This window comes from Borostomias antarcticus, assembly GCF_949987555.1.
Source record: "Borostomias antarcticus genome assembly, chromosome: 2".
NCBI classification, from domain to species: Eukaryota; Metazoa; Chordata; class Actinopteri; order Stomiiformes; family Stomiidae; genus Borostomias; species Borostomias antarcticus.
Window position 1 is genome coordinate 8,951,537 of NC_140235.1, and position 11,076 is coordinate 8,962,612.

At 48.5% G+C, this 11,076-nt stretch overlaps 1 protein-coding gene across 3 annotated transcripts in view; it reads right to left on the reverse strand.

Moving 5' to 3' along the window:
• Positions 1 to 1,114: 1,114 nt before the first annotated feature.
• Positions 1,115 to 11,076, reverse strand: part of map3k13 (mitogen-activated protein kinase kinase kinase 13) — a 44,664-nt gene continuing 34,702 nt past the window's right edge. For 2 of the 3 annotated variants that reach the window (XM_084457296.1, XM_084457297.1), the window contains exons 10-14: positions 7,747 to 7,914; positions 6,772 to 7,486; positions 6,519 to 6,589; positions 5,177 to 5,468; positions 1,115 to 4,790 (exon numbers count right to left, since the gene is read on the reverse strand). In XM_084457296.1, the coding sequence (XP_084313422.1) occupies positions 4,689 to 4,790; positions 5,177 to 5,468; positions 6,519 to 6,589; positions 6,772 to 7,486; positions 7,747 to 7,914 (1,348 nt within the window). In that variant the 3' untranslated portion in view covers positions 1,115 to 4,688. The remainder of the gene's footprint in view (positions 4,791 to 5,176; positions 5,469 to 6,518; positions 6,590 to 6,771; positions 7,487 to 7,746; positions 7,915 to 11,076) is intronic. The other variant, XM_084457298.1, reaches the window with a different exon arrangement.

Here is an 11,076-nt window from a genome sequence, read left to right on the forward strand (position 1 = left end):
TGTAGGCTACCGTTGGTGTAAGTCCCACCACCAGCTCTTCCAGACTCCACCCCTGGGCGGACCAACCACCTCCAGTCCAGGGACCCGAGCAGTGTGCATGACCCTGCCCCCGCTCCCCGTGAAAGATTACCTTCCTCCCTCACAGGAATGACAGAGGTAAAAATGATGATAATTAACACTTTTCTAACTATATGAGCCATTATTACATTATGAGCTGTTATTACATTATGAGCGGCCCGAGTAAGGCTCATAATGTAATACGTTATTACATTATTACATTATGCGCAAATCAGTTATTACGTTATGAGCGCATGGTTTTATTACATTATGAGCTGATTATTACATTATGAACTTTTTAGTTAGTTTATAATGTAATAAGTTATTACATTATGAGCCGTTATTACATTATGAGCCTTTATTACATTATGAGTTGCTACGAGAATGTAGGCTACACTGATAAGGTTAACAGATTGCTCATTGTGATGTTTATAGATAATCATTGTGATGTTTATAGATTATCATTGTGATGTTTATAGATAATCATTGTGATGTTTATAGATAATCATTGTGATGTTTATAGATAATCATTGTGATGTTTATAGATAATCATTGCCTTTACTGCTTTCTTACCAAGACAAAGGTCAAACGATCAAGATTTGAAAGCCTTTCTGTTTTAAGCGCTAGGTTAAGAACACACGTGCCAGGACAGCACATTGCTGAGCTCTTTAGTTGCATCCCTTGCATAGTTTTCACTTTTGTCCATTATTGCTCTGGTAGGCAAACAGACTGGCTTCCTTCAATTAGACGCATCCCTCTCTCCCTTTGAAGTGCCTCCGAATGTGTTCCTCTTCCCCTCTCCTCCCCCTCCATACACACCACACACTGAACCTCTCACTCTTTACCACTCTCCCTGAATCTCTCCCTCACCCCCCCCCCCCCCACACACACACACATCATAAACTCATTAATGAATGAATGGATTCATTGTGCAGTAATTAATCTGTTTCATGTTTTACCTGTAGCTGAGCACACATACATTCAACAGTCATTCCCATTCAATCTGACACACAGTGACACAATCACAGGACAGCAGCTTATAGGTACAGGACATCAGTGTTTATTCCATGCGGTTGTTTGCTTTGATTTTATTCTCCCGGCGGGTAGCCATTGCACTGTACACTGAATAACACAGGAAACTGTCAGGATTGGTTGATCACAATGCCATTCAAGAGGAGAGGGAGGAGGAGACATGAGAGGAACAAAGAACCAGATGGTCAGGTACATTGGGTGAGGACACATACTGTATGGTTACAGTTAGACAGCTGCAGAAACACTCAGGTGTTAGTAACTGGGATCTAAGGGGAGTGGAGGAGGAGTGGAGAGGGAGAGAGCACTGACAACAACTGCCTGATGCCTAAAATGTTCTGTCTCAATGAAACCTGTTGTGGAGGCCAAGGCGGACTTCAGAATCATTCTTAAGCTAGACGGCATTTTACTTTCTGATTTTACTGCTTGAGAAATACTCTTCACTTACATAGCTGAGCCTTGACACAAACAGAGGATAGATATAGACAGGTGATGAGCAACCATCACCATCAGACAGTCATATATGAAAGACCATGAAGTATGAAAATGCCCTTGCCGTCCATTGCGTCTCAGAGGAGATAAGGAAGATATTAAGATAATTAGTCAATGTGCCATAGATGGACCACATGATCCCTAGCATCTATGGAAGGCCAATATCTCCCTCCACCTCCTGTTGACAAGCGATTCCTTCTCCCACACCCACTAGTTGTGCTTCCTGACAATAATACTCACCAGGAGAAACCAGAAGACATGACAAACATTTCTAAAGCTGCCTGAAATTAAAACAATTCTAAACTCGCCAGGTCATTCATAATAAATTAATTCAGTAATTGTGTAGGCCAGCTACAAAGAAAAAAAAAGAGATCTACATGAAATTAAAATATGACAACAACAATCATACTTCACAGGATATATGCTAGAAAGACGTTATTCACTCATAACGCCGTGTTCTGATCCCCAGCGATTAGCATACATGGTTATTATTTGACAGGTAAACAGAGGTCTAGTTAGGACTGACTAGTCAACTACTGTATCAGAGGGGAGTCTATCAAAGGCTTTGTAACACTGGGTCCCTGTCCATCAATGGACTTAAGAAGATGAACTTAGTGCTATGAAGCTTTTTGACACTCCCCCACAACACTGACATCATTTCCTGTCCTGTTCCCCCCAAGTCAGCTGGTCAGTGGCAGCTGCCTGTAGCTCTGACCTGGTGAGGTGCGTCATAAGGGCTCATACCATGTTCATAGATGGCTTCTACATGGGAAGTAGCTAATACTAAGAGGAGTGTGTCTAGCAGAGCAGCCCCTCTGGGCTCTGTGGTGGGCTTGTCTCTGGCTTGTATTCCTTGCTATTAATCCCCCCTCCCCCCACAACCCTGATCTGAGTTTAATAGTGTGAACATCAACCCTGATCTGAGTTTAATAGTGTGAACGTCAACCCTGATCTGAGTTTAATAGTGTGAACGTCAACCCTGATCTGAGTTTAATAGTGTGAACGTCAAACCTGACTGTCTATCTTCATTATTATGAGCACTACAAACATTGGAACATGTGGGTTATCTTTTAAATACTTCCAAGTGATCATAGTTTTCAAGGTGCAGTATCCCTTTTTTAAGAGGATGACACAGGTCAATTACTAGGAGTAACGAAGAGCAGGAGGAAGATGATATTATCTGACAACTGGCCTTTTATAATATCAAAAGGAATGAGCTCTACCTGACATAACACAAGGCAGAATACCCCGTAGTGGCCCGTTGTCGCCATCTAGTGGACGATGCATATTGCTCCTATTCTCTATCAACTAAAACCTGAGCATCAAACCAGCAAAGGCAAAATACTTGACCAAAATGTCGCCATTTACAACTACTACGAACAGGTTTAAAAATATATGTATCTAAAAAGCTGTTTGTCACTAACATCAGTGTCCGTCCAGCCCGCTGGCCACACACTGGTCCTGAGCTAACGACCAGCCGGCCACACACTGGTCCTAAGCTAACGACCAGCCGGCCACACACTGGTCCTGAGCTAACGACCAGCCGGCCACACACTGGTCCTGAGCTAACGACCAGCCGGCCACACACTGGTCCTGAGCTAACGACCAGCCGGCCACACACTGGTCCTGAGCTAACGACCAGCCGGCCACACACTGGTCCTGAGCTAACGACCAGCCGGCCGTCACCTGAGACTGAGCTGCTTTATTGCTGTTTCATTCAATATCACAACGTAGTAACCTGGATCTCTGCGGTGGTTTCACACTGTTCACCACACAACTAGTCTAGAACCACACAACTAGTCTAGAACCACACCACACACTAACACACACTGCCTGACACAACCTTACTGAAGAACATGGTACACATGAGACTTGATGAGACATAAAGGATCTGCTAAAGGGACACTGCACCTCAGTGCTGACTAGGGAACACAAGACCTCTGGGAACTAAGATGTGGGTGATGATGATGATGATGATGATACTAAAGATCAGATCTGTGATGCTGACCCAGGAGAAAACACACAAACACAAGCCTCTGGTCGCTGGTCCAGTCTGATCTCTCACAGCCTCTCTGAGGCCAGACACACGGCCATGTCTTTAGTAGTCTGTAGATAGAACACTTACACTTGCTTGATACTTGTAGCTCGTATGATCTGATTGATGATGTGCGTAGAGAGTAGGCTCGTCTTGAGAGAGGAGGTGGCTAGGAGAGGAGAGGTGTCTAAGTTAGTCTCTCTGCCGGTCTCTCCCCACCTTCCTGCCAGCTCATCTTCCTGACTTATGCAATCCTCCAGCCTGCTCTCCTCGGTCGTCAGCCACACAGCAGCATGCTGGGACTGAACAGCAGGGGGCTCCACTGACACACGGTTGTTAGGAGTTGGGGTTGGAGGTTGTCTGTTCATGCTGGTGTTCAGACTGGATTCTTCTCCTTGTTACCCCCATTACCCTGGGGGAGGGAGACGCCAGGGGCATTTGTTGGGACTGTAAACTAATAATAAAGCAGGTAGGTTGTCCCAGTGGTCAGAGACAGTGATGGCTGGTGGGGCTCTGCCAGTTCCAGTTCAGCTGCGTGCTCCCGTGTTCCTACAGCCCTGTTCTCCCGTGTTCCTACAGCCCTGTTCTCCCGTGTTCCTACAGCCCTGTTCTCCCGTGTTCCTACAGCCCTGTTCTGTCCCAGAGCAGAGTTCTCACAGTCCAACAACCGGCCCACACTGATCCCAGCGATGGAGCCTCAACATTCACCCACTCAGCTGAGCTCATTCTTCTTCGCCCGTCATTCCAACTCTGTTCCGTCTCCCTGTCACTAACAATGTTGTTATTGTGATTTTTGTTTCTTTTTTCTTTTGTTCATCTTGAAGTCTTAGAGTTCCTGATTTTCCCCTCAAATTCAGACAAAAATAAAGTATGGATGTTACACTATCTACTGTACAGTGTGATTCAATAGGGATCCCTGCCTTAGGCTGGCTGCTGAGAAGAGGAGGGGCATGGGGGGGTATTGTGGGGGGCTATTATGGGGATGGTGGGGATGGGGTCCTCTTATTGCCCTAGTTCCTGCAGGCGGAGGAGTGGTCTCCAGGCTCAAGGGGTGTGGCCCAGCCGGGGGCGGGGCTCACCAGGTGGAGGGGGCGCAGGGCTTGTTGTTCCTGATGGTGGCGTCGGAGCACTCTGCCTCCGACGAGTCACAGTCCGAGTCCCCGTACTGCAGCGGGTTCTGGGGGCAGAGAGAAGAGCATCACTAGGTACAGAACAGAAAACCCAGTCTGTCTACCTTGCAGACTGCTGCAAAAATACATATCAAATTCAACAAATGACAATACGTCACACAGCTCATGTTGTGGTGATCCTGGGTCATTGTTGTGCTATGTTGTGCTGATCCTGGGTCATTGTTGTGCTATGTTGTTGTGTATCTATTGTGGCACTTTGTATCTGTCGTACTATGTTTTGGAGCATGTTGTGTGTTGCTTGGCACAGCGCCTTTTTACACTTGTGGAGGAGCATCATGATGCAAAACAAATTTCTGCCTTGGCAGACAAAGTATGTAATCTAATGTAAACAGCGGCCAGTGCTAGATCCAGCTGGCCAGAGCGGTGTCCTGACCTCGTAGCTGTGTTCATCCGAGCAGAGCTTTCCCAGGGAGATCTGGGTCTTGACCCGGCGCACGGCGCACTCCTTGTCGGAGAGGCCGTCGGACTGGGTGGAGATGTCGATGGGGATGTCGGGTGTGTGGGACAGCAGCTCGTCCAGGTGATCCTCCTGGCTGGCGCTGAGGCGCTCCAGCGGCCCGCTGTGGGAGTGGTCGCTGGTGTTGCCCTCCTCGCCGTCCGACACGGAGAGGTTCTCAGAGCTGAAGGTGGAGTAGGACTGGAAGCTGCTCAAGCAGCGGTGAGGCCTTGGGGGGCACAACAAAGAGGAACAACTGCAAATTCCAAATAGCTGCGACCACATACGTGCATGTTCAACCAGACCCAATTTTTGTGGGCCAACTAACCAACCGACAGAATGAGCTATAGAGCTGCTAGTTACAGCAAAAAGGAAGAGTGGGAGAGATGAGTTTATGGTCAAAATGGTCCAATTATTAGCATACCGTAAAGTGCTAATTTTATAATGCCACTCATTTGTATACACCCTTGATGGAGAGAATACCCCAAAATATATGTGCGATGGTGACTGAAGCTTCCCAATTTGCTTTCAAATGCCTGCCTGAGATATGGTACAACATGGTAGTAGGCTACCCATGCCCTGTCCGTTTCAAGTCCCTAGATTATTGTAAAAAGTTCTACGCACTTGAAAAGTGTACCCAAGTTTTTATGCCAATTTGTCCACCATCTTGGATTGGAACCCCTAGCTGTTTACTTATAGAGGGACATGCACCATACACATATATGTGAAATTTCAGACCTACGGTTTATGACGAGTTACCTTTAATAGGTTTTGCCAAAATTTCAAGCTGCGGAAAAATCCATCATGGTGGACCTACCAAGTTTCATACTGTATATTTTCGTCAAATGGTGTGGAAATGCCAGGATTTTGAAATTTGCGTTTTGAATCGGTTACTATAGCACCACCTATGAACTAATCATGGTAATTCTATCTGGCATGGTCTCTAGTTGCAACATGCAAATTTAGAGCATTTTCGAATTATCCAGGAAAAGCTTTGTGGACCAACCGACCGACCAACCAAGCGACCAGCAAAGTGAGCTGCATGTTTGGAGCTGCTGGTCGCAGCTAGACACCAGACCCAGCGTGATTTCTGAGGCCCAACATCTCACACATGCACAGATGAACCACCAGACCCAGTGTGATTTCTGAGGCCCAACATCTCACACATGCACAGATGAACCACCAGACCCAGCGTGATTTCTGAGGCCCAACATCTCACACCCTAACCCTCGCACAGATGAACCACAGGACGTTAGTGACGCTGACGGTGATGACTCACCTCTGTCTCCTTGGAAACTCCACCTCGCTGTCCACCTCCCCCTCCTCCTCTTCAGAAGACTCATCTCCACCCTGAGAGAGAGAAGCATTTACAGCGGTTAGTCTGTTACTAGCCTCTCAGTGCTCCTGAACAGCTGACAAACATACAAATACACACACACACACACACACACTCTCTCTGTCTCTCTCTCTCTCCCACACACACACACACATACACACAGTCAAAATCTTTTCTCTGCTCTTCCCATGCTTACCTTCCTGAGGGGTCTGAGGGTCCGGGGCAGGCCGGGGGGGTGGGGGTCCTGAGGTTGGGTCTTCTCCTGGGCTGGGTCCGCCGCCCGGGGAGCGACCGGGGGCGTCCTCTCACAGGTTCTGAGCAGCGAGTAGTGGGGGAGCTCCGGGTGGCTGGGGGTCGGGGGGGTCTCCTGACAGTGGAGGCAGCCAGGGAAGGGGTGGGCCTGGCAGCAGGGGCAGAGGGTCCCCGCGCCTGAACCTGGACCAGGAGCCACAGCGGCGCAGACGGCAGCCGTGCTCCGCTGGCGGGAGGCGGCGTCCACGGCGGCAGAGATGAGGTCGGGGCCGGACACGTCGGACATGCGGCGGTGCAGGTGGTCGGTCTGCGGGCTGCGCAGGGCTGCGGCCGGGCCGAAGTAGCGAAGGTTGTTGGCACAGGTGGCCACGGCACTCTGTCGGGCCTGCAGGGGCAGGAGGGCGCCCTCCGGGGGCAGGTGGTGGTGGTGGGGGAAGTGGTCCTGGAGGGGCTGCTGCTCCTCTGCTGCCCCCGCGCCGGGCTTTAGCGCCCCGGGGAAGTCGCTGTGGCTGCCCTTGCTGTTGGCCCGGCGGTGGCGAGGCTTGCTACGGTAGCGCGTCTTGCCGGGAGGCGTGGCCACCCTGGGGCTGCCACTGAGGGGCGAGGGGGAGGGGAAGACCTCCCCACTGGGGATGCCATCTGAACGAAGCAGGTCCGGCCTGGAGGGGATAGCACATACTTTAGGCTTTTATATCCAGATACGTTAGCAGGCACTAATGTGTGGATTGTGGATTACTTCCGCTATCTTCTACCTGAAGCCAAAGCTACTGTAGCTTGTTCTGTATGTACAAGATTACTTATGTTTCATGACTTGGAAAAAAAATCTTTTTTCCTTTTCTTCCATTCACACTTGCGCACCTTTAGTCTTTTTTGCTATTTGGCCATTATTTGTCTTTGACTTTATTGTGTGAATAAATACCGTTTGAGGCAGAGGAGTTCTGACCTCTTGGTGGGCGGCAGGCCAGGTTTGTGGGCCACGCTGCTCTTCTTCTTGATGAGCTTCTCCACAGCGTTGGGCCGGACGATGGGCCGGACCAGGCTGCGCTTGTAGTTCCCGGGATACTTCTTCTCCATTGCCTGCTCTCTCCTGGCAGCACAGACATGTTGTTAGAGGGGAAGTTAGGGGTAAATTAGGGTTACATTAGAGGGGAAGTTAGGGGTAAATTAGGGGTTTATTAGAGGAGAAGTTAGGGGTACATTAGAGGGGAAGTTAGGGGTAAATTAGAGGTACATTAGAGGGGAAGTTAGGGGTAAATTAGGGGTACATTAAAGGGGAAGTTAGGGGTAAATTGGGGGTACATTAGAGGGGAAGTTAGGGGTAAATTGTGGGTACATTAGAGGGGAAGTTAGGGGTAAATTAGGGGTACATTAGAGGGGAAGTTAGGGGTACATTAGAGGGGAAGTAGTGTGTAGGTACAGTAACGTTGCCATGAAACGTTTAAGCATTTAAATACAATAACTTGACCCAAAGTGAAAAACGTTTTTTATTGTGAATTCATAAATGACGTTTCTAAGCCAGCACAGATTTTTGATGACATAACACATGAACCATTGAGTCAGACCATGGTGTTAAAAATATAACAAAGTGGGGTGAAGTGTGTATATTTTGGGTGTGGATATGGGTCAGAGAGGCTGAGGGAGCTATTGTATACAGACTAGTGTGTAAAGCTGTCTGAGAGCCCAGAACCAGGCCACGGTCGCTGGCTTAGAGGCTTAGACAGAAACAGAAAGGCATTACTTTTCCCTTAAAGGGGAACAGCACTCGAAAACAACACCCGGCTCAAAAACTAGAGTCCCATATAAAGATATAGTAGGATAGTAGATGGTGATTCCCTTGGCCAGACTCGCTCTATGGAAACAGAATCATTTTCGCAGAGTCTGCACTTCTGGGATTTGTCACATCATAACGCGTCTAGTGAATCTGGCGTGAAAAAAAGTCAGACTACAACATATAGGTGTATGATTGACAGCTATCAACTGAACGGGAAACAATATATCTTGGATGCCTCCTCATTTTGATTATGTGCATATATGCATGGTCAGCTGTCATGCAAGGCATGCTGGTTATCTGAGTCTTTCTAAATATTGGTTCTTCATCTTATTGGTCGCTAATAATGCAATTTTCTATTTTAAAAAAAGTTTATTGTAAACAAGAGACATAGACAAATGACATGTGCTCAAGGCTACAAAGTCATAGATACGATACCCCTTTAATATGTCAGGAGTTTGGTCTGAGTCTGATTTGCAGTGTTAAAATATAAGAAAGATATTGCGGAGACCAGGGAGCTCACCTCACCCTGCTGTAACCAACTCCAAATGACCATGCAGTCATACACACTCAAGCACGTAGTAGAATGATGAGATTCAAACCAATGTGGAAAGACGCAGATGGACACTTCCTGATGCGACAGCTTGTTAGCCCTGCTGGAGGGAGTCGATGGTCCAGGACTTAAGCTACTGTAGTTAGCTGTGCTAGAGGGGGTCTTAGTTAGCTGTGCTAGAGGAAGTCTTAGTTAGCTGTGCTAGTGGGGGTCTTAGTTAGTTGTGCTAGAGGGGGTCTTAGTTAGCTGTGCTAGAGGGAGTCTTAGTTAGCTGTGCTAGTGGGGGTCTTAGTTAGCTGTGCTAGTGGGGGTCTTAGTTAGCTGTGCTAGTGTAGGTCTTAGTTAGCTGTGCTAGTGTGGGGTTTTAGTTAGCTGTGCTAGAGGGAGTCTTAGCTGTGCTAGAGGGGGTCTTATAGCTGTGCTAGTGGGGGTCTTAGTTAGCTGTGCTAGAGGGGGTCTTAGTTAGCTGTGCTAGTGGGGGTCTTAGTTAGCTGTGCTAGAGGGGGTCTTAGTTAGCTGTGCTAGTGGGGGTCTTAGTTAGCTGTGCTAGAGGGGGTCTTAGTTAGCTGTGCTAGAGGGGGTCTTAGTTAGCTGTGCTAGTGGGGGTCTTAGTTAGCTGTGCTAGTGGGGGTCTTAGTTAGCTGTGCTAGAGGGGGTCTTAGTTAGCTGTGCTAGTGGGGGTCTTAGTTAGCTGTGCTAGAGGGGGTCTTAGTCAGTTAGTTAGCTGTGCTAGAGGGGGTCTTAGTTAGCTGTGCTAGAGGGGGTCTTAGTCAGTTAGTTAGCTGTGCTAGTGGGGGTCTTAGTTAGCTGTGCTAGTGGGGGTCTTAGTTAGCTGTGCTAGAGGGGGTCTTAGTTAGCTGTGCTAGTGGGGGTCTTAGTTAGCTGTGCTAGAGGGGGTCTTAGTTAGCTGTGCTAGAGGGGGTCTTAGTTAGCTGTGCTAGTGGGGGTCTTAGTTAGCTGTGCTAGAGGAAGTCTTAGTTAGCTGTGCTAGTGGGGGTCTTAGTTAGCTGTGCTAGTGGGGTTCTTAGTTAGCTGTGCTAGTGGGGGTCTTAGTTAGCTGTGCTAGAGGGGGTCTTAGTTAGCTGTGCTAGTGGGGGTCTTAGTTAGCTGTGCTAGAGGGGGTCTTAGTTAGCTGTGCTAGTGGGGGTCTTAGTTAGCTGTGCTAGTGGGGGTCTTAGTTAGCTGTGCTAGTGGGGGTCTTAGTTAGCTGTGCTAGAGGGGGTCTTAGTTAGCTGTGCTAGTGGGGGTCTTAGTTAGCTGTGCTAGAGGGGGTCTTAGTTAGCTGTGCTAGTGGTGGTCTTAGTTAGCTGTGCTAGAGGGGGTCTTAGTTAGCTGTGCTAGAGGGGGTCTTAGTTAGCTGTGCTAGAGGGGGTCTTAGTTAGCTGTGCTAGAGGAGGTCTTAGTTAGCTGTGCTAGAGGGGGTCTTAGTTAGCTGTGCTAGTGGGGGTCTTAGTTAGCTGTGCTAGTGGGGGTCTTAGTTAGCTGTGCTAGAGGGGGTCTTAGTTAGCTGTGCTAGAGGGGGTCTTAGTTAGCTGTGCTAGAGGGGGTCTTAGTTAGCTGTGCTAGAGGGGGTCTTAGTTAGCTGTGCTAGTGGGGGTCTTAGTTAGCTGTGCTAGAGGGGGTCTTAGTTAGCTGTGCTAGAGGGGGTCTTAGTTAGCTGTGCTAGAGGGGGTCTTAGTTAGCTGTGCTAGTGGGGGTCTTAGTTAGCTGTGCTAGAGGGGGTCTTAGTTAGCTGTGCTAGTGGGGGTCTTAGTTAGCTGTGCTAGAGGGGGTCTTAGTTAGCTGTGCTAGTGGGGGTCTTAGTTAGCTGTGCTAGAGGGGGTCTTAGTTAGCTGTGCTAGTGGGGGTCTTAGTTAGCTGTGCTAGTGGGGGTCTTAGTTAGCTGTGCTAGTGGGGGTCTTAGTTAGCTGTGCTAGTGGGGGTCTTAG